The 23,912-nt window shown below is 36.3% G+C and overlaps 1 protein-coding gene across 1 annotated transcript; it reads right to left on the bottom strand.

Annotated features, from left to right (window-relative positions):
• Positions 1-3,256: 3,256 nt before the first annotated feature.
• Positions 3,257-22,101, bottom strand: LOC123316355. Its single transcript, XM_044902397.1, has 10 exons — positions 21,893-22,101; positions 16,434-16,633; positions 15,751-15,855; positions 14,831-15,001; positions 10,842-11,090; positions 10,632-10,774; positions 7,892-8,038; positions 6,698-6,933; positions 3,807-3,968; positions 3,257-3,429 (listed from the first exon to the last, which is right to left on the bottom strand). The coding sequence occupies exons 1-10, from the start codon at positions 22,005-22,007 to the stop codon at positions 3,299-3,301; spliced, it is 1,659 nt and encodes a 552-aa protein (XP_044758332.1). The 5' UTR covers positions 22,008-22,101; the 3' UTR covers positions 3,257-3,298.
• Between the last annotated feature and the right edge of the window lie 1,811 nt (positions 22,102-23,912).

Below are 23,912 nucleotides of genomic sequence, written 5' to 3'. Positions count from 1 at the left end.
TGAAGGGAAAAGAAATAGCTGAAAATTCAAGACGAAAAACAGTTTTTTGTGAATAACTCAGAAAATATCCATTTTACGGCAAGAGTGTGATGCATACACTCACATTATTTTTTAACGTAGATTCAATATCTGCCATAAAAAAATGGGGTTCTAATTTGAAAAAATTGATTTTTCACGATTTTGTCATCACTAACTTTGAAAGCGATTTTTTAACCCCTGTATCATGAATCGCGATTTCGATTTTTAAAGTGGATACATCAATCTTACATCTTGAAACTCAATGATGTAGGCAAGAAGAATAGGGTCTCTTTAATCTGGGTTCCCGGTCACTCGGGAATCGTAGGAAACGAGAAGGCCAATAAACTTGCCAGGGAGAGCGCACAAACGCCACTCACTGGCCCAGAACCCTTCTGTGGTATAGGAAAATGCACCTACAAGAAGGAGTTTATGGAGAAGGAGAAAGCCGAAAGGGAAAAACTCTGGCGGAATCTCCCAGGAATGGATCACTCCAAAAAGTTCCTTCGGAACTTTGAAACTGCTAGATCCAAAAAATATCTGGATCTCAGTAAGAACCAACTACACCTACTCACTGGCTTTCTCACAGGACATTGTCGCCTAAAGAAGCATCTGTTGAGAATGGGTTTGTCGGACACTGACGAGTGTAGATTCTGTGGGGAGGAGGAGGAAACTCCTATTCACCTGGTTACGGAATGCTTTGCCATTGCAAGCCAAAGGAAAGAGTGCTTTGGACGAGAAACTTGTAGGAGTGGGGAATTATCCTCGTTGAAGCCGTCCCAGATATTGGATTTCATCAGATCTCTGGATCTGGAAGGCGAGCTGTAAAGGGCGCGATGAAAACAGCTCTGTTAGGGGGCACAATAGACCTTAAGGTCGCAGTGAACTGTAACCCCTTCTCACTATATACTATATACTATACATCTTGAAAAATTGATTTTTCACGATTTTGTCATCACTAACTTTGAAAGCGATTTTTTAACCCCTGTATCATGAATCGCGATTTCGATTTTTAAAGTGGATACATCAATCTTACATCTTGAAAAATCCCAAAAATGAAAATTTTCCTTCCAAAAACCTCGAAGTTATTCTTGTTTCAGCGGAGCTCTATTTTCGATTTTTTTTCGAATTTTCCCGCTCAGAGAGAATTTTCCAACTAAAACTGAAACATGGTACATCAAAATAACTTGAAATTTTCTAAGGCATCTATTTCTGCAATAAAAAAATGGTGTTCTAATTTGAAAAACGAAGCTGACGTCATTTCCGGAAAAACCGGAGGTGCTCATGCCTTGAAAATATTTTAGATTTCATCAGCATCGTGAAATACTTATAAGTGCTGAATTTCATGAAAATACGTTTAGTAGTTTCCCGTATAAATATGGGTGAGGTTCCTCGTGAAAGACCCTGTATAATGGATGTCCATATTCTAAAATTGGTCTACAGATGGTTTTGTAGATTTTGATGGAATTTTCCAAACTTATTCCTTGAGAAACACCCTTGAATCATATTTCAACAACATTTGAAGTGTTTTTATGTGAAGTGTTAATGTCGATTACCCAACTTTCAGTACTCTCCTCAAGCATATCAATAAAAAAATTCTGATTTCTATATATTGTTCAATATTTTTTCTCAAATATTCAATTTCCTTTTGATAATACTTCACTCAACTTACTTTTTATAGGAAGAAATATTCATCTAAAATAAAATAGTTCCGTAATAATTTTTTTTTATTAACACTCATAAAGACAGAAACATAAATCCAATATTCCCTTTGCGTTGATAGTCATACAAATCATTCTATATGGTGTCAACATCCTCCTCGAGATATAAAGAATCGCCAAATTCCAACATGACTGCATTTTCTCATAAACTTCCATTGTATATGTTCAAAATTTTTCACACAAATTCAACACAACTGCTTCTATTCATTCCTAAGAACAAGCTCTGCTTTATTGGTATTCGAGCGATTTCTACTCTTGAAAGCTCTCAAATATTATTGTTCATTTGCTAGAAATTGGTGTTTAGAAGTTATCACTGTGAAGGTGTTTTTAGTTCAATCACTTCCCATGTCTTCAAGTAAATACACAAATCTCAAACCAAACCCTCAAAATTTGATGATTGGGATTTCAAAGAGCGATCATTTCCACAAATTCACGACTAACATTTATCCCTTTCTCAAAAAAAATTCTTTTTGCGTATCGTAGACATGTCAAAATCCGCTGTCACTTTATTAGGGATTCGATATGGGATCGACTTTCGGGCATTTATAATTTAGGGTGTCGTCTAGCACTTAAGAGTTCCCTAAACGTTGGTGAAAACGAAATTGAAGCTAAGAGTCACTTAAATGAGCTTAGGTATTCCTTAAAATTTAGGGATCGTTGGTGAAAACGGGCATAAGGCGTTTCATACCAGAAAAATCATATCCTTAGGAAGCAATGACTTTAAACTACTATAGAGTTGGTGGCTTTCGAATAATGAAACGGAAATTCATATAAATTAGTATCGTGACCCTTATGAAGTCTTAGGAAATGTATGTAGGTTATTTTCTAGATATAAATGGAAAAAATTATAAATTTCAGTCTTGGTCCTTGGACCCTATTAGGTATTACATTTCTTGAATCATAGTGTAGACAGTCTAGACTTTTGCTTAGTCTAGACTTTGGACCTTATTAAGTGTTTGAAATAACAAACATATCAACCACTGCATCTTTAGACTGAAAAATATAAGTATATAAAGGTATATTTTCTGTTCAACACAGTGATCAACATACATGTAATAAATTATATAAATGCATGTGCGTTTTGCGCGGAAGTATACTGGGGTGGAAGTATACAAGGTGAAGTGACACTCATCTATTTTATCTATTCGACTGTGACTGAAACATTTTCAGATAAGTCCAACTCTCTAACTTTAAAGGACTATTTTGTTGCCGCATTGTATCTTTTATTTGGCGTGATTCAAATTCTGATATTCATTTTAATTAGTTCAGCATTCTGTATACTTAGTGTCTAGGTTTTTAAAAAGGATATATGTATGTAGTTTGCGATTTTTTCCTTTCGCTTTTAGTCCGAGTGATTGCTTGAAGAGTCTTCTATTCTTGTCTTGGTTCTGGCTGGTGAACGAATCCGTATGTCTATGTCCACACCAGTGGCGCGTTTGAGACCGGATCTCTCTTTTTTTTTTTGAAATAATAATTGTAGAATTCCATTGTTAACATGAAAATTCAGAAGATAGATTCTGTTGCCTGGTATATAGAATTTATTAATTTTAACCAGCAGAATATCAAAGTTTTCCATGACTAGCCATATATTCCTCAGTCTTCGTATTTATGTCAACAATTTCATCACTAATCCTCTTGATTTCTTCCCTGGTGGGAACATTCGTAATTTCCAAGGCCATCCCCTCTAGAAGAGCTATGGAAAAATTAAAAAGTAAATATTTTTAACAAAGAGATCAGCTGAAGAGAAATTTTAGATTTTCACTATTCCGTGAAGGAATATGGCGTTTTCAATGGCGGGGAGCTCAAAAAACTGTTGATTTGTCCCATATACTTTGGACTACCCGTTTTGGTTTTTTAGATCCTCGAATTTTGAATTATGAAAAATATTAGAACTTAAAACAGATTATATATACAGTATATTACAGATTATATAGTATATAATCAAAAAGGAATAACTCTGTAAAACAGAACAATCTATATATTTTATTAGTTGGCTTCATTGAATTCTTTATGAATTTTATAATGGTATGTATTTTGAATTTTGATACAAAATCAACAAAGAATACTCACATTCGTCGCTCACTTTTACATCCAATGGTATGATTCTGCTTCTATCAATGATCATGGTTTCAAAGTTCTTTAGAGCTTCTTCGTGGACTATGGGTTGTCTGAGGGACATTTGAGTCATAAGTCGTGCTATGCATTTCTTTAGATCATGAATGATTTTGATGCCTGAAAAATTGAAAAATTTTCGTGATAATGAACTTCATTACAATAGGTACTTATGAATTTTGATTTTCCTTATTGTAGATATTCATAATTTATAATATTTCGTGCAATTCTATCATTTATCAACAATTAAGCTAGTTTTGCGTAAACTTCAAGAACTGATTTTCAAGCAGTTGGTAACTTATTATAAAATTCAAGGGCTAGGCGGTTCGGGCCCCTTAATGATGTAGTATTTTAGTATTTTTAGTATTTTTATGCTATTTTTCTTAACACAACAGCGTGCATATCACCATAGTATGTGTATCCCATTTGTTTTAATATTATTGTGCGTATAAAGGAGATACTCAAGCACGAGAATGTTAGGAACTCTGAGGAAATCCAACTTCTACATTCTATACTGCAGACAGGGTCGCGCCTAGCCAAAGATGCGCCCCTGGGCGAATAATGTTAATTCGCCCCTTGACAGTGTAAATAACGATAAATTAAAAAAAATTGAAATTTTTCAACACGCTTCCGCGTTTCACGCGTTTTTTCATGAAACGATACTTTCTTTCATAGTAATGGAGTGAAAAATTGAATAATATCCGTCACTAGACAGTTTTGAAGGAATCTCCGAAAGAAGCTTTTAAAGACGTTTTTGGTACTTTGAATTTGAATTCATAGCAACATCCTATTCAAAATTAGAACAAATATTGTGTGAAACACGTTGGGAATCACTATTTTTCGTATTTCGCGTTTTGTTGTGCTCATTACGAAAAATAATTCTTTTCCCAACTGGTTGCACGAATAACTATTTCACCACTACTAACAAGGAGGAAATATTCTTATTCAGTGGTGAAAAAAAAATATGTAATATGAAAAAAAAAAAATCATCTTCCTGTTATTGGTGGAATCATTTAAGGCAGTACGATAGTAGAATGAATAAGGAATCTATAATTCACCAGATTCACCTCAATTGAGTCTCACAACATAGTGTATACCACGATTTGCAGTGCAAAATCTAAGTAGGATTCACGATGCACTTTTCCTTGCAAATAACCTACGTCTGTTCTGCATTAGGAGCTGCATTTTAAGTTTGGACGAAAAAATGCTCGTGTAAAAAAGTTCATAGCATCAAATGAATATCTAGTCTCTAGTCGGAAGCAAATGCACAAATTTATCTAATATCCGAAATCATTAAAGGCGCCCCCTTCCTATCATAATCATAAATATAACTGTCGACCCCTCACGGTAGTGGACACTTTTTTATTACGACTTATTTAGAATATAACTCATCAAGTTTGTCGGCTTTCTCTTTTATGAGCGTTATCCCATTACTGATCGTTTTTTGGTTTCGAGGCGGCTTCTTTGATATTTCAGAAAGGATTTTTATTTTTAATTCTCCAATCCAATCACATGGTTGTTTTCCGAAAGGGGTGCAAGATACAATCAAGTTTCCATATTCTTATTCTATAGAAATATACAAGGGGCTCATAAATTTTCGATATGGAGTATAAATATATGTGGTTAATTACATATTGAAAAGGATACATTTTTCTAATCTGACAATTTAAACGTTCATAAGAACAGTGCCTTTTTTTCTCATTTTGAAGCTAATTATTCAAGAGCGACGGACAAATAAAATCTGACAGTTTTAGCAAGCCGAAACAATAAAAATTGGCCGTAAAAGGTCACAAAATATAATTTTTTCAATTGTCCTCTCTGCTGGGCTTCAAATCGTTTTCGCATTCATCATAAGAGTTTTATAGCCTAACATTTTCTCAAATTTCGTCCGAAGCAATTTTTTCTACGTCCAAACGTTTTCGAGATATGTATGGCGATGAATGTGCATTAGACTGGGTTTCACATCGACCTTTTGCATGTGCGGCTAAGATCCTCGCCCTTATCGCCCGCTAACTCGAAAACAATTAAAAGTATGTAAAATTGTTTTAGATAAAAGTTGTATAGAATTTTATTGTTTATAATTTTCCTAATGGCATACTTCTATCTTATTTTGTTTTTGAGTTATAGGCCAAAATTGAAATTTGGGCGATTTCAGCTTTTGCTATTATCTCCGTTTCTGTTTGTGCTAGGATGTTGAAATGAAAACATTATACAGACACCTTTTTTGGTAGCAATCCAGTGGCGTACTGTGATTTTTTCCTACAGTTTTATTTGCTGAGCTTTTGCTGTGTTTTAAAGTAGTTTAAAATGGCTTAGAAAGAATCGCCATTTTTTTAGCGTTTCAGAAATATATCATACGTCGCCCTCAGTCTTTATAAGTCATTTTAAACTATCTATTTTCATAAAAAAAACACATCTTTATGTTATAGCTCAGCAAATATACCTGTTGGAAAAAATCATAGTACGCCATTCGACTGCTATCAAAAAAGTGTCTGTATAGTGTTTTCATTTCAACATCCTAGCACAAACAGAAACGGAGAATGACCAAAGTTGAAATTTCAATTTTGGCCTATAACTCGAAAACAAAAGAAGATAGAGGAATATATGTGATATACCAATACCAGCTAAAAATGTTCCAACTAGGTCAGTACCATAGACAAACTGGTCAGTACCAGTACGGATACCACCAAAACCACAGCGACTAGGTTTGAATAAGGATCGACAATTGGCTTAATCGTCATATTATTAAGTTTCTGGAAGTCCCTTTCGTTTTGAATCACTCTGCCCGTGCATAAATACACTGGAAGTATCAGACATTCGAAAGTGTGTTGAAAAGAAAAAAGACATACCATCAATTTCATCCTCCTCGGGTTTGATGATGACGTCCTCGTCGCCTGGTGCTGGACTACGCTCGAATGGCATTCCTTCTATCTTCAAAATTTTAACCATTTGTTGGAGTTGCCTGAGTGATATTCTAATGCCTGCCAATAACTCACTCTTCTTTTCTAATACCTCGAGCGCGTGGATTCTTCTTTCTTTGAGTGATTCCATTTGTGCCAGTAGGTCTTTCTTTTCAGTCCTATATCTGGAAAAAATAAGCGAATACGGTGTTGTAGTGACTCGAAATATCATCGTAAAAATCGGAAAATGGAGCCTAAAAACAATTTTTCTACAAGCGTGCGCGTTCAACCTTTTTCCCGCACGCATTGCGAGTTGCAAAGAGTCACTTTCCCAAAACGTGCGGGAAAAACGCCTGCTATTTCTTTCCCGCACGCATTTGCGTGCGGGAATGGATTAACAGGGGTTTTTCCCGCACGCAAATATTATAGAGTAAATTAAATTCTATCATGTTTCTATGCATAGAACGTCAATGATGAGAAACCCATAGTAATGACATGCAGAATAACGTCTGTCATTATATATGAATTAATCAAATGAGATATGATCTGTTTCGTAAAATGGATACATTTATATATTTCAAGCGCTTGTAGAAAAAATATTGTTCCTAACTCTTGCGTAAAGTGTCTTGCCCGCACTCAACTGCTTACCCGAACTCTGCTTCGCATCGTTCGGGCAACGGCAGTTTCGTGCGGGCAAGTATCACTTTCCGCACTTGATAGGAAAATAACTATTACGACAATATCTCCATTTAAGGAGAAGAAAAATAGAAAACATTCATTTCATATTTTTATCGTAAAATGAGTTGGAGGGAAAGGAAGAGTTGAAAAAAACTACTTTTAGGAGGAATTTTACAAATACGATGTGTGGTGGCGCTAGCGGCAAAGTGGCAAATTTAAATTCACATGAGCACATCGAAATCTATGAAATTACACATTTTTCAAACTCCTAAAAAACTTTTCAGGCTACCCCTTTTTTGGTATCCAATAACTGTACTACCAGGAGTTGAAAAGTTTCAGGTTCTGGAAACCGAACAAGTGCCGAATCGTTGAATTGACAATCAAAATTTTGTGAATCGTAGGCTTCAATAATCATATCTCTGTACAATTAGGTGTATGGCAAAACCCACCAATGTGCATACTTACTGATAAGTTGTATCTACCATACTATTGTGCATTACATCTCTCATAACTTCTGCATGATTAGCCTTCTTCAACAAAATGTCCCTATTTTCCTCACATTTCTGAGCTAACTCTGTTAGTCTGTTGAAATGCTGAAGTTGCGTCTGAAAACTGTAATTTAGAAAAGTTGCGACAATGCGTGAATTTTCTTCGTTACGTATTATTATTTTTCTTTCAATTAATTTTAAGCGTCTCTATCAACTTACACAGGATAGTAGACATGGAAAGACGCATAATCAGGTATACAAGGGGTGATTTCAAAGACAAGTCTGTTTTTAACAGAAAGTGAAACCCATCAAAGTCAATCATTTCACCAAAAATCGCATATGTGAAATATTCAAATTAGCGGTGTTAGCATCCCCTCAAGTACAATGACATTTCATTAAATTTTGAATATGGGACGTACTGAGAACTGAGAGGCTACACATAGGCCGCCAGAAAATAGATGATTGCGCAGTTATTGTTCACAAGGTCCATTGAAAAACATGACGTATCGTAAAAGGGAGGTTAGGCGAAAAAAGTGTAAGAAAATTAAGAGATAGTACTTGAAATGCTCGCATAGTTGTTCTATGTAGAACTTCAATTAAATATATCATATTTTCACCCTTTCCTTACGGTGAGATTATGCTCACATCGAACTTATTAAAAAAAAAAATGAAGTTCGTGTATAATTCTTGAATCGTATGGAGGAGGAAAGGCCAGTGAGACAAATATGGGAGTCATAAGTGGAGCTAAAATCGAGAAGAGGAAGGGCAAAGCAAGCCTGGCAGGACATGGTCGAGAACGAGATCAGGAAAAGGAAAAAAACCTGAGAGAAGGTAAACTTTATTACACCAAATAGAGTGGAACAAAAGAAGTTCATTAAGTGCCAGTGAAAATATTAATTTATGTTTTGTATTTTGTTGTATAAATCTAGGTATACACCGAAAGTTAGGTACGAAACGGAAATTTTATTATATAGGTAAAATAATTCGATAAATTTTATTGGTGGAGTTTTTGAACTTATATTAGAATTTTTTTAAAATACTGATGGTTTCTTAAATCTGTCACAAATCACAAGATGATGTGAAAAACACAGAGAGATTTTTCACTTTCCACCTTCATTTACATTCGAAAAACGAATGGCGACCGTGAAAAATTGGTCTGCAAGCTTCAAAAGAGGTAAATTTTCCATTGTAGATGATGACATGAGGAAAATTGTTGCAAAATGGATCCCCAAATGTTTGAACGTTGACCAAAAGCGTGCAAAGGTAGAAGCATTGCGTTCGATCTGTGCTCGATTTGAAAACGATGTAGACTTCTCAAAACGAATATACTTATTCGTTTTGAGTTACTGTTGATGAGACTTGTGTACATTTCTACGATCCAGAAACAAAGCAACAATCGATGGCATGGCGACACTCTGGTTCTCCAATATCTAAGAAGTTTCGTGTCCGAAAATTTGCTGGAAAAGTTCTTGCTTCAGTTTTTTGGGATCGCCATGGAGTAATCATGATTGATTTTCCGGATAAGGGTAGAACAATAACCGGAGATTGCTATTCGACATTACTGACCACTCTATGGGAAAAAATTTAAGAGAAAAGACGCGGAAAGCTATCTAAAGGTGATTTGTTTTTGCAGGACAACGGCCCCTGCACAGAAATCTCATGTTGCCATGCAAAAAATTCGTGATTTAGGGTTTGAATTACTAGAAAACCCCCCTTGTTCACCAGATTTGGCTCCTTCCGACTATCATCTCTTTCCTCAACTGAAAAAAAGTTTAAAAGGTCGTAAATTTTCTTCCAACGAGAAGGTAATAAAAGCTGTGGAGGTCTGGTTCGCAGAGCAAGAAAAAACATTTTTTTGAAAGGTCTAGAGACGTTGCAGGTTCGCTGTAATAAATGTATCCAATTAAGAGGAGAATATGTTGAGTAAAAAATATTTTGACATTGAAATTTTGTTTGGTTCTATAGGCTAAGAATTTTCAAATATATCCTCGTACACTCAATGACAATAACCTGAGAGGACATAATTCAATTTGAAGCTCCGCAAGCAAAATTTCCAGACAACACCTAGACAGCATTTTTTCACCAACCGACTTTTCCAAGGTTGGAACGCATTACCGAGCAAACACTGAAATTCAGCCACTGTACAAAAACTGTACAGCGTTTGCTGCACTTGAATGCAGCGACTGTAATATGCAGAAACGGACCGTATATGTCCCACTGAACTGTACAGTACAAACTGCATTCAACATACAGTCTCAGTATAGCGTAGCCTAGCAAATGTTAAGATCTAAATCGAACCAGACAACCATCATCCCTCGGAGTATCAACAGAAAGACACTATTTCGTCTTATACTACTGCCATCCAATAAAATGGCCATGATGGGAGTTAGTGTTACTCTGACGAACTCTTCCTCGATGAAATGGCCTTTCTGTTGAAACTCCGAGTGATGGTAATGGGCTAGTTCGATTGAGATCGTAACGTGTTGATTTTTATATCAATGAATATTATGTATTTGAATTTATTTATAATAGAAAATAAAAATCATTCGTAGATTAGTAGCGATTATGCTTCATCATATGGACAAACATACAAACATTATAATCTATTTTTTTTTCGTTAATTTCAACATCCTGTTCAATAGATATTATTCTATAAACCGTCAGCCTTTACAGTACTACCATGGGCAAGTATTGTAGTATTGAAATTAATACTTTACCAAGGAAAAATCATGTCGAAGTTAGAGACCAGGGTGCTGCTCTTCAATGAATTCAATGTTTCGACGATTTTGGCAAAATCTTCTCGCAGTTCGATTTCGCTCTCCGTTTTCTCGATCGTGATTACACCTAAATTCAAATCACTCTGAAAGAAATCTCATTTTTTACTATCTTCATGTTATTAAAAGAACGGAAGTTGACGGCATACTTACATCTCTACGTAGCAATTGTTTGATGTTGGTGGCAAAATTCGATATTTTATCCTGCATCATCGTCAAGTCTTGCTTTCGCGCCATCATATCTCTCTTGACAGCCTTCTCTAATGTTTTGTATTCATTTCTTCTGTCATCCAAGTATTCGGTGGCTAACTGTCCTAACTTTGTGGCATTGATCATGCATGCACCTTGAGCTTCAGCGTCTCCTTTCATTGTGGCTAAAATGGCATCAAAATAGAGCGCATCCTGGAAACACAAAGATGTCAGTAATTTCACATGATTTGTATGATCCAGCTCAGTACGCATTCAATCCGAAGATTACCAACCAACTCATTACCGCATTAATACTAGCCGGTTAAGGGTAAGCGTCCACAGTTCCGCATCGTATGCAACGCACGGATCGCATCGAAAGTATTTTAAAATGCTTTGTAGAGGAACTCATATAAGTGCGTCCACTGATACGCATCGTACTGCCCGGATGCATCGCTTGATTATTTGAATGCGATCCGTGCGTTGCGTACGATGCGGAACTGTGAACGCTTACCTTTAGGCTAGGGAAAGGAGGGTCAGCAGTCATTTCTATGTTCCATCTTCTCATTCTTCTTATGTTAAGAAGGATGGTGAGTTTGCTAATAATACATCTAAATTTGAAGCCGACCTCTTTGTATAGACTTTCGATGAACTCGAAAATTACCACGTAAATAGGAACTCGTCAGAACCGGCTCCTGTTAGTAAGTCCGTAGGTCGTCCTCGAAATGAAGCCACCAGATATCTGACAGACGTTTCACACAATGATAATAATACTAATAATATTACATGAAATATATCGCCAAGGATACCTCAGTGGCGGATGATAGCTGTCGTTATGGCTGTGCGACACATGAAACTATCCAGCACATCACCGGGGGATGTCAGAAGTTCGCGGGCACGGAGTACAAAAATAGACACGATGCCGTTGCCAAGATTCTTCACCAAGAATTGGCACTAAAACACCAACTTCTAAGTTCGAAAAAGGTTTCTTATTACAATTACCATCCGGATGCTGTATTCAGGGCCGCGCCTAGCCAAAGATGCGCCCCTGGGCTAATAATATAAATCCGCCCCTTTTTGTTATTCCTTAGAGTGAAAGTGTAAATAATCATTAATTGAAAATTTTTTTATTCAGTTTTGGAAACCGGATGTTTTTTTCTCTTTTGACATCTGTAAGTATTCTTCGGATGAAAACTTGAATTTTAAAAGAATTCCTCTTTATTTCCAACGAGGTAGTCAAATGTTTTTTTTTGTCGAAAAAAAAACGAAATGAATGAATAATTATTCTCATACTCCATAGTTGAATTCAACACAGATTATATGATTTTCACAAATTCAGTTTCAAACCACGTGTTGCGCTATCACAATATTCACCCACCTGAAGATGCTATGGTGATACCGAAACACGTGTCGTGGTTTGAAACTCAATTTGTGGAAATCATATAATCTGTGTTAAGTTCATACTCATTCATTTTGACTGAACAATTACTTCCCTCAAATGATCAGCATATGAGTTCTGGCAGCGAAAAGGCTTTTTACCTAACAACTACTAACAAGTAGGAAATTTTCTTATTCAGTGGTGAAAAACCAATAATGTGAATTTGGGCTGCGACACTATATAGAAATTATAAATCAGAACTGCACCATAAATACTCAAAATAAAAGAATATATCATCTTCCTGTTATTTGTGGAATCATTTACGGCAGTACGATAGTAGAATGAATAATGAATCTATAACTCACCTTAATTGAATATTAGAACTAATTTAATTCAGTCTCAAAACACAGTGTACCTATACAACGGTTTGCAGTGCAAAATCACTTTTATTTGTGAATAACCCATGTCTTTTAGGCATTAGGGGAGGCATTTTAAGCTTGGGCGAAAAAAATTCGCGTGTAAAAAATTCCTAGCATCAAATGTATATCTAGTCTAAAACCAGTGCACAAATTTTTCTAATATCCGAAATCATCAAAGGCGCCGCCGTCCTATCAAAATCGTAAATATATCAGTCGACCCCTCACGCTGGTGGACACTTTTTTTACAACTTATTTTAGATATAACTTATCAAGTTTGTCGGCATTCTCTTTCATGAGTGTTATCCCATTACCAATCGTTTTTTGGTTTCGAGGGGGCTTCTTTGATATTTCAGAAAGGATTCATATTTTCAATTCTCCAATCCAATCACATAATTGTTTCCGGAAAGGAGTGCGAGATACAACCAAGTTTCCATATTCTCATTCTATAGAAATATACGAGGGGCTCATAAATTTATTTTATGCATCAATTATCAGAAAGTAATTTTCGGATGATACTAGAATTGAGCGAAATTTATTTCTGGAATATGATTAATGAAAGTCACGTTTATGTAATGCCACCGGATCGCCTATGGCGCCCCTAAAGACTCGGCGTCCCTGGGCCCTGCCCATCTTGCCCCTGAGGGCGGCGCGGCCCTGGCTGTATTGGAAAATGAACATCACAAGCTCTACTGGGATCGCACGGTTCTCACAGACCGGAAAATAACCCACAATTGACCAGACCTCATATTGCTCAATAAGGATGAGGACAGAGCACTATTCATCGATGTGGCGATTCCAAATAATAACAATCTTCTAGATAGGCACACTGAAAAAACTTCAAAATACAGAGATCTCGAGGAACAAACCAGGAGACAGTGGAAGCTGAAAGATATCAAGACCATCCCTATTGTCATACATCTACAGGCCTGATACCGAAGAAACTACTAGAGAACTTGAGGAAACTTCAGTTGGACGAAAATAGAGTCATGCAGAAGGCGGTACTGCTGGGAACGGCGAGAAATGTACGCAAGTACATGGGAAATTCAGAGGAACACTGTCTGCCCCGACAGAAAGTGCGGGTGGAGCAGGAATCCAACCGGCGGCAGGGAGCCGAGGAGCGACCCGGACCCGACCACCACCACGAGCCCGAAAACCTGGAAAGGGCTCCAATAACAGAGCTTAATTCTTTTAATATCTTAGACATCTGTGATAAGTGAATTTTTCTCTGGAGAGGAGTGTGAAAGCCGCAAGGCTAAAGTCATAGATTCAGTTATTTGTAATGAAGGGCTCTCTAAGCGAAGAAATCTTTACGCTGCGTATCTACATAGACTACAAAAAAACATTCGATTCCGTACCCTACGAAGGACTCTTGATGGTCTTGAAGATTTACAACAAGATCTGCAAGGTAAATCCCAATATTGTTTAGTTCCTGGAAAACGCCATGTCGTCCTGGCGCACCAGTCTACATATGAAAGCAGCAGATGGCCCCATCGCAAGTGGACCTATTGGCAAACTTTTAAATGAGAGACACCAGAATGATTAACCATGATTACGTCGACATATCTGCGTCGAACTACTGGTTGACTTCCGCAAGGCTGTGTGACACATGCAACCATCCAGTACATCACTGTTGTTTCCCGAGAAAGAGGGCTTCATCCTTGCCATCCAGGATCAGATATTCCAACAAGGAACTACGTGAAATATATCGCCAGGATACCCTACTGGGTCGTATATCGGCAAAAAGTTGGCTTCCAAGTGGTTCAACGTCTGTGGTTTATCTGCGTAGACGTGTGACTTCACATATCCCCAAAGACAGTAATCCATAAGAGTGAGATCACCCGATCCTGGAGGCCAACTCATAGGTCCATTACGCCAAATTATGCGCTCGTCGAAAAGTGATGGCACTGTGTGGCATGTTGTACCATCTCGTTGAAACCACAGCTCTGCCACATATTGGTATTGACCATGAGAGAAGTTGCCATCAGTGGTTGGAGTAAGAAGTCAGGTGAAGTTTAAAGTGTGAAAAATAAGGAAATAAATTCCTGTACAGATAAATAATTATATTGGCAAATAGTGTGAAAAATAAATATAATCAACTAATTGACTGCTAGAAATAACGAAAAACGTTATTCTATACATTCAAATGAGCATCTACTCACTTTCTTCATGATATCGATAATCTGAATGAAAGTTTGTCTGATTGCAAGAGCAGCTTCTTTCTTCAAAATTGCGTCTTGAACTTTTCCTGTAACGATTGCAGATTGTTTTTCTACAGGGAATTCATTCGGATTTGCGTATTTAATACGATCCTCAAGCACTGCCAATTCCAACTGAAAAATAAATTGTGACATTATAGTTATTTGCGCAGTACAAAACTACCCTCAGGGTGGACATACTTCAAATGAAAGAAGCTTTTCCGGAAAACTCAGAGACAATGCACAGGGATTCCGCCAGAAAAGACACTATATACATACAGTGTGTCAGTTTGAAAAGGTAACACCATTAATATATCGGCCTCCATAATGCCGAGATCGCCATGTCTCACTGATGAAAAAATGACCAGGGAAACTAGTGATGCCCACGGGACCAACGAGACGAGACTTTACTGAAGTCTCTTAATCTCGTGGTTCCTAACGTTTTGGTACCCGGTAATTTTTTCCAAGGAGGTATAATTTTTTCCTTTGGAAGTATAATTATAATAGTGATCGATAATAATAATCGAATTATTCCGAAGTTAATGTTATGATGTTATGGAAAATTTTAGAATATCAAAATCGAAATTCGTACTTATTATCATGGGCCCCCATGAACATTTTCTACTTAGCAAGATATACTATCCTGAGAAAACGAGATCAATGGACTACTTTGTTGAGTTTAGGTGGGGGGATGAAAAGACGAAAAATCAGAAGTACCTAACTAAATGTACTATAGATCAGCTCGATTGGAGAGTTATCCGGACCATACTTGAGATTTTTTTCCAGAATACCGAACGAAAGCACTGCTGGATGTGCTGAATAAACTTGTGTGTAGGGAAACGGACAATTTGAGCAACGAAAAACGTAGCACTATAATACATTACCTTGAGGTCAATTAGTTTATCTGATTTTTGTTTCATTCGAAACTCCAATTTGTCGAGTTCCTTCCTCTTATTGAAATTTATTTGATGGATGGCATCAATCACTTTCTGAAAAAAAAAAACGAAAGTACCGATTGAAATTCAATCTGGGAGGATTCTGCATTTCCTGAAACTTTTAAGGGGCTTCACTCCGAATCTGTGGAATAAAATAAATTTAAAAAATGGAAATAAACGATTTGCTCCTAATCAGCGCAACTGTAAAAGACCAGCTAAATCCAAACATACTGCAGGAAAGAAACATGGCAATGCTAATGCATTATCTAGGGGACCATGTTCTTCAGCAAGCACTGACAAACTGGCTGCAGCCAGTTCAAATCTCTAAAGCGAGACCAAGAAGAAGAAGAGACTGAAGGTGGACTGGAACATTTGATATTGATGGTGGGACTTCTTTAGAAAGATCAAAATAAGAATTCGTATTGATGAGTCAATTGTTACAAATTTGTAATTACATTTCTAGTTCGAGTACTATTTCGTTATCCAAATTAGTTCAAAAGTTACAAGGAGTGGTGTAGCTTCAGATAGAACCTACACCAAACAGGCATAAGTCGGAAATGGCAAGTGTAATGCAATTCGGACCTGTAGTAATAAATTGTAAACTGAAAAAATTTGACATTCCATGAACTCACCTTAGGTTGGTGATTCTGATATGCTAATTGCATTTCCCTATGCTCAGCTAAGGTATTTCGGAGTTGCTGTTTGTCTCCCCTAATAGCATTATCTAACACTCCTCTGTTTGTCTCTATTTGCTTTTGCAGTTGTTTCAATTCCTTCGTTTGCCGTCTTTTCGTCACATTGGTGTCTGTCTTCAAAATGGCACTATCCCTTACTGAAAGATACGGGAGAGGTCAGGATTTGTTGCTCCGTAAACCTTCAAATGGCTTTTTCGAATAGTTGGAAATTCATCAGTATTTGTGCATCCAATGGAAATCCATTGGATATCGTAGGTATTATGAAAATATATGGGTGCAACTCAAAAGTTATGTGTTAAAAGGTACCTACTGTTCGATTATGGTTAAAATCAACTCACTAGTGTAGAAAAAAATTCATATCCGCCAATAGCCGAATCATATAATTCGAATTCAAAATAAAACTTGCCGTTTGAAAAGGAAGTTCTTTATGAAAGCTCGAATGAAAATTTTGCATGTTGGTCTGAATACCCTGCAAATTTCTTTCACCAAGATTACAATGAAGAACGAAGGACATGGCTTCAATAATAGTTCCTGAAAATTTCATCATTCCCATTGTTGGGGAGCCCAAGGGGGAAATTCGGGATTTACTCGAGTGTATCAGTATAGGGAGAGATACCTTGGACCCTGAAGAGTACTTCTACCAAAAATTACACCTGTATATAGGGGGAATTGTCTAGGACAGCCTGAATAGAAAAAAAAGATCATTGTACATACTCAAGCGTGTCAGATTAAGAAAATGTGGTTAATTACATGTTAAATAGTATACAGGGTGTTTCATTGGTGAATGAACATACAGTAACCTAGGCTAGAGCTACTTAGGCGAGTCCAAAAACCCATATATGATAGGTCTAATCAATTCCATAACCGAGATACAGGACGCTTCATGTATTCATCTAAAATTTCAACCAACCAGTATAGTCGGTTGATATTTAGAATATATGATTCACTTGCACAAGTCGATAGATTCACATTTATTCCCAAGAAATTACAGGTCCGTAATTGAAAAATATGGGACATCTTCCAAGCTGGGATTCAACACCCTGTATATCAAAATTTTTGGATTTGATGGAGATATTTGAAAAGAGCAGAAAATTTTCAATGACATTCAGTCGATTTCATTTTCCCGCACTTCATTTTGCTCAAAGGAAACTCCAGGGAAAGCGAAGTGAGAAATATTTTCTTTGCTTATTTTGGTTACAAATCGTTTTAAGTTCTGTTTTTGAAGTAAGATTCAAATGAGCAAGAGACTCAGTTCGCACTTTCATCTCAAATCGGAACACGCAATTAATTGTATTGTATCCCTCAAGGGTTGTTTCGAGTTAGTATTCCACAATAAAATTAAAATCATCATAATGCCTTACAAATATCCCAATCAAGAATATGCTGATAATTTGTTTGTGTGTGGTTATTGTGACGGTAATGGTAGAGCGGCCGTACGGAAATATCAATCAAGATTCGCCAATAGAAGATAACCATATCATAGAACTTTCTCAGACATGATAAAAAAAAGTATCAGACATATTTTGAAGAGAGCAAGAATGACTATTGGGCAAAACGGTGGTACTTTCGAGCACCTTTTTTAATTTTATGTTTCTTTATTTATTTATTCATCGTTGTTTTCTTCGAATAAATTTTTCTTAATCAATCATGTTTTTCCGGTAATAACTTGAAATGATCCTCAGAATATTATAAAATACGAATGTGCAATAAGTGGGACAAAAAAGCCAATTTGATCACAATTTACGATTTTTCTGAAGATCAGAGGAATTACAATATTCAATTTGATCTTTCCCTGGAGTTTCCTTTGAGCCAAATGATATACGGGACAATGAAGTCTACTGAATCTCATTGAAAATTTTCTGCTCTTTTCAAATATCTCAATCAAATCCAAAAATTTTGATATACAGGGTGTTGAATCCCAGTTTGGAAGAAGTCCCATATTTTTCAAATACGGACCTGGAATTTTTTGAAAATTTAAATGTGAAGGTATCGACTAGTGTAAGTGAATCATATATTTCAAATATCAACTGACTCTACTGGTTGGTTCAAAAGTTATGAGAAATTGAAATTTTAGGTGAATACATGAAGCTCTGTATCTCGGTTATGGAATTGATTAGACCTATCTAATATGGGTTTTTTGGACTCGCCTACGGTAGCTCTAGCTCAGGTTACCGTGTGTTCATTTTCTAATGAAACACCCTGTATTTCTCTTAAATGATAATTTAAGCGTGACGAAAATGTGTGGGAGGGCGACAAACTTATTGGAAAAAAACGTCACGTGTACATTCTCTAGCTCATTCATTATGATTACAAAAACTGTTAGAGAAATAAGAAGGGAGATATTTTCAAAAAATTATTTGTTTTCATCTTCAAACTGTCAGATTAAGAAACCCCCTCGATCAGTGTCAGAATAATGGATCAAAATGTCTGCAACACCGATATTAACCACCTGTATGAAAATCTGACACGCTCGAGTAAGTAGGAACAAGTAACGATTTTTTTCCCATTTCAAAGGACCGCTACTGTGACCTTGAGTAACGTCCGAATTGTCAGTCTTTCGAAAAATAGCTTCCTTTGGGCCCAATTAACATATCCTTCCAAAATCTGATACGTTGTAAATTTTTTTTTACCATTTTCAACTCTTGCGTACAGCCAGTACTCAGCAAACTCTCAGATTAACATGAATTCATTATCAGAGATACGTAGGTCATATATCAGAGATTACCTGTTGTATCTGGCATATACAGTACCATAGACTAATAAAGGAATTATTAGTCTATGTATAGTACCTAAATCTGACATGCTCGAGTATGTAGAACTATCGATTTTTTTTCTACATCTTTGAAAACCTGCAAACGCTTTCCCCACCGATAGTGCATACATCATTAGAACCTTTTTTTTTCTACCATCTTCAAAATCCATTAGGTCTCCACGACGCTCGAGTAAATCCCAATTTAACATCAGAGATGATGATATTATCGAAATTACATAATGGGAAATTCAAAAATATGATAGTACGAGATCCCGCTGCAGAATTACTACGTTCATTGCGTACAGAGACAAACACACATTTTCACATACGTTTATGGATAGGAGAATACACTGATAACACGGCAGCCTGTCAAAAGTGGCCGCAAGTAATTTTAATTAAATTAATGTTAATCAATATTCCAAGAGAAATTTCGTTCACTCCGTTTTGAAATAAAATATCATCCACATCATAACAATGCATGTAAAGAATACTAAAATCCATAGCTGCCGTTGCACACTCGGCCGCAATTACCTCGCAGCCAGGTGTAAGCAGGTAACATTTCGATGTATTTCTACGTTCATGACGTACAAGGATGTTTTTGATATCAAATTAAAGTTAATTTTTTTTCGAATAGGATGATGTATGGCTGCCTGTGAAAAAATGGCCGCAAGTTAGGTCTGCCATCTGTTAAAATAGCGAGATATCTGAAATAAAGTGAAAGAGATGGCGCGCAACGCCACTTGTTAGATGAGGATGGTGGATGCCAGCCGACTTAACATTTACAAAATTATAATTACGTAATGAATATTATGAAAAAAACAGAGTTTTTTTCATCATCTGAAAATGTGTAAGCTCAATTACATAATACATTTTCTACTTGTATCGGAGTTGAACTTCCCAGAAATCATGTTGGTTTCAGGGCACCATCCAGAAGAAGCCAACCATTTATTCTCCGCACTAAACTTTAAACAGTGGTACTTAGTAGCATTGAGCAATATCGAATTGACGAAAATCGTCCGTAGCACCTTTTGTTTTAATGACTTCCAAAACTATAAAATGTGGGTTGAAACAAACCCTTTGATTTTTTTAATGAATTTTTCATCATTCTCTTTTGCCGCATACATCATGTTGAACATGAAAAATCGTCCAGTGTCTTTGGAAAGAACTTTGGTGAGAATTATCATCTTTTAAAAAAATTCTTCTTATGTTTCGATATTAGTTTATTTGGACCTTATTCTTATTAGAATCTATTGTATGCATTGCGCCCGAACTTTCAATATTCGTATAGCGCACTGTTGAGAACCCTAAGATTCCTTTCACACCACGGGTTTTTGCCGTCGGGTTTTTACCGGAAAACAACCGAATGAAAAATTATTCATCGGGTTTTATCCGTACGGTGGGCACATCAAGCTCTCGAATCTCGTGGCGATAAGCGCCGCCGAAAGTGCAATCTGGTTGTTTTCCAGTGCGAAACTAAACCGGAACATGTGTGAAAGATCCCATAATATCAGTAGATATAATTCGGAACATCGGGTAAGAGCCCGATGGTGCGAAATGAGTCTAACTCTCTCTTATTTTATTTCGGATATCTCGCTCTTTCAACAGATGGCAGACCTAACTTGCTGCTATTTTTTCACAGGCAGCCATACATCATCCTATTCGAAAAAAAATTAGCTTTAATTTGATATCAAAAACATCCGTGAACGTCATGAACGTGGAAATACATCGAAATGTTACCTGCTTACACCTGGCTGCGAGGTAGTTGCGGCCGAGTGTGCAACGCAGCTATGGATTTTAGTATTCTTTACATGCATTGTTATGATGTGGATGATATTTTATTTCAAAACGGAGTGAACGAAATTTCTCTTGGAATATTGATTAACATTAATTTAATTAAAATTACTTGCGGCCATTTTTGACAGGCTGCGATGTTATCAGTGTATTCTCCTATCCATAAACGTATGTGAAAATGTGTGTTTGTCTCTGTACGTAATGAACGTAGTAATTCTGCAGTGGGATCTTAGACTATGACAATTTATTGGGTATGCCATTTGAAAAAACGAAATTGATGGCTATTTGCAGTTTAACCGGTAGTGACAAAAATTCGAAAATATTTCAGATTTTTTCTTCATCCCAGATAACACCGAAAATAAATTTCACGAAAATACTTCTTAATAATTCTTTACATTATTTTGAATTTTGAGTGAGGTTCAGAAAGAGTGATCTGGGCTATGGTTTTAAATTTGAGAAGGGTCGTTGGAATTCCTGACTTCATGTCAGTGCTTTTCTCATTCCTTTATTTGCACTTTATTATGATGATGATGATATCATCATCATCATAGCCCTTGACCTGATATCAGGTCAAGGGCTATGATGAACCCGATCCACACTTTCGTAAAAGAGAGCCCATTCTCCGGTGATAAGAATAAGGAATAAAGTAACATTTCCTATAATTTTCCTACGAATTTAAGTTTGGCCAAATAATAGAGTTGATGGAGAAGAACCTATACTGCCTACTGTTGCAAAATACATTTTTGATAACTTGCCGTATTCCCTATATAATTGGACCTTCAACCACCCTAGACGGTTCAAAAACCTTGCAATATCAATATCAATAAAAATGTAGATGAAATATTTCACTTACAATATAAATTTATAAGTCCTTTGTATTGCGTTATTTTATCCTTTGTTGTCCATTTTGCGGAGGTCATACCATGAAGTTTAACCTTCCTAGCTGAGAGCATATTTAACTTATTCATTTTTATTTATTTGTTAAAGCTATTGAGTGATGATTCCGAAAAAATTATCTCACTATGACACAATTTGAAGTTCTGTTTGAATATCTGACTGGATCTTTTCACTTCTGTCAACTCTGGTTGGTCCACAAAAAAAAATAATATACAGGGTTTTTCAAAAGTGAGCCTTTTTTCGGAAAAAAGGTAGAACTCATCAAAATAAGTCGTACAACCAAAAAATTCAACATAAAATATCCAAGATGGCTGAGATACAACCCCTAGAAATTCGACAAATTTCATTGAATTTCAAGTACGGGACTGTGGAAGGTGACTCCGGCATTGGAAAAACGAAACAAAACATAAACATGTGGCTGGACAATTAATGGTTCAGTACCAAACTCATCGGATCAGATGCATCAGTTCTCTTTTGAGAGAATCATAATGGTTTTATCGTGCAATTTAGGGTGAAAAAAAAATGTAGAAAATCGAGGCAGTTTCTTGAAAGTGCTTATGTTAGTTATATTGAAAAATTGCTATGATGTTTCCCCATTTGATCCCATTTTTACGACGATTGTTGTTATTGGTGAGTGGTGATCTTCAACTATTCAATGGTTACCACTTCTTTCAAACATTGTACCCCCCATATAACCGTAGACAGAGCGCAGTTATAAAGTCTTCCAATCCTTTCCCGACTCATTTCCAATTCTGACCTATATTCCACAAAATACGATTCCCAGACTGAAGTCGCGTGATCCCTTATGGCCAACTCTTTCCTTGATTAGAATGTGAAGGTCAAGGACATTTAGCAGTCTGAATGGGATACGTGCACTATTTTCAACCAAGAATTAGTTATAGTGATCCCTCGAATAGAGTTCTTGGTTTTGATCTATCCAGGAAGATGAATCGTATAAGAACAGCTTCGGCCCTCAGGCCCGCCGTAAGCAGGCGTGCCCGGCACAAGGGCGGCATGTCCAGGGGGGCGGCAAATCCAGTGAAATTGAAATTTTTTTGGAGGGGACAATCACAGACAGTTATTATTATAGAAAACTTCCCAATGGAGAAAAAATTAACAGAGAATGGCTTGTTTACTCTATCTCAAAAGATTCAGTGTATTGTTTTTGTTGTAAAATATTCGGCAAATCTCTTAGTAATTTGTCGGCTCTGAACGGTTTTTCTGATTGGCAGCATTTATCAATAACATTGAAAAGACATGAAAAAAGCGTTCCCCACAATGAAAATGTGAAATCGTGGGTACAATTGAATATTATGCTAATAAATAAAATTACTGTAAAAGAAACGCAACAGAGACTATTAGAATCGGAAAAAAAAAAACAATGGTGTGTATAAATAGAAAAGAAATAGAAAGAATTATAGCCGTTATAAAATTTTTATCCCGTCAATGTCTGGCTTTTCGGGGGTCGTCAAAAACATTATATGAACATGATAATGGTAATTTTCTAAAAGCAATCGAAATGATAGCATCCTTTGATTCAGTGATGCGGCAACATATTCATAGAATTCAATCCTCGCAATCAGATTCAAGTCGTATGACTCACTATTTAGGAGATCAAATTCAGAATGAAATAATTGATTTACACAACCACAACCATAAGAAATTATATTTTGAACAAAGTCAGAGGTTCAAAATATTTCTCCATCATATTAGATTGCACACCAGATGTTAGTCGTACAGAACAAATTACAGTTATACTCAGGCATGTTCTTTTAGATAATGAGACAAAAAATTTCCTTGATTTCTGCCCTATCGACAGCTCCACAGGCGAAGGTCTATTGAATTTTGTTACGGATTTATTTTCGCAATTGAATCTCAACATTCAAAATTTACGAGGCCAGAGTTATGATAACGGTTCAAATATGCGTGGAAAACACAGTGGATAAAAAAAAAAAAAAATTTTGGAAATCAATAAC

This window comes from Coccinella septempunctata, chromosome 1 (genome assembly GCF_907165205.1).
Source record: "Coccinella septempunctata chromosome 1, icCocSept1.1, whole genome shotgun sequence".
In the NCBI taxonomy this organism is placed as follows: Eukaryota; Metazoa; Arthropoda; class Insecta; order Coleoptera; family Coccinellidae; genus Coccinella; species Coccinella septempunctata.
The sequence above is the reverse complement of the archived record's forward strand: the minus strand, read 5'-3'. Positions and strand labels throughout refer to the sequence as shown.

Bases quoted from the DNA above. Each gene is read 5' to 3' on its own strand.
- LOC123316355 (XM_044902397.1), bottom strand. From the start codon at position 22,007: ATGAATAAGTTAAATATGCTCTCAGCTAGGAAGGTTAAACTTCATGGT. The intron at 15,002-15,750 runs GTAATGTATTAT...TTTATTTTTCAG, and splicing joins ATAAACTAATTGACCTCAAG to TTGGAATTGGCAGTGCTTGA. The intron at 3,430-3,806 runs GTGAGTATTCTT...ATTTTTCCATAG, and splicing joins TGTAAAAGTGAGCGACGAAT to CTCTTCTAGAGGGGATGGCC.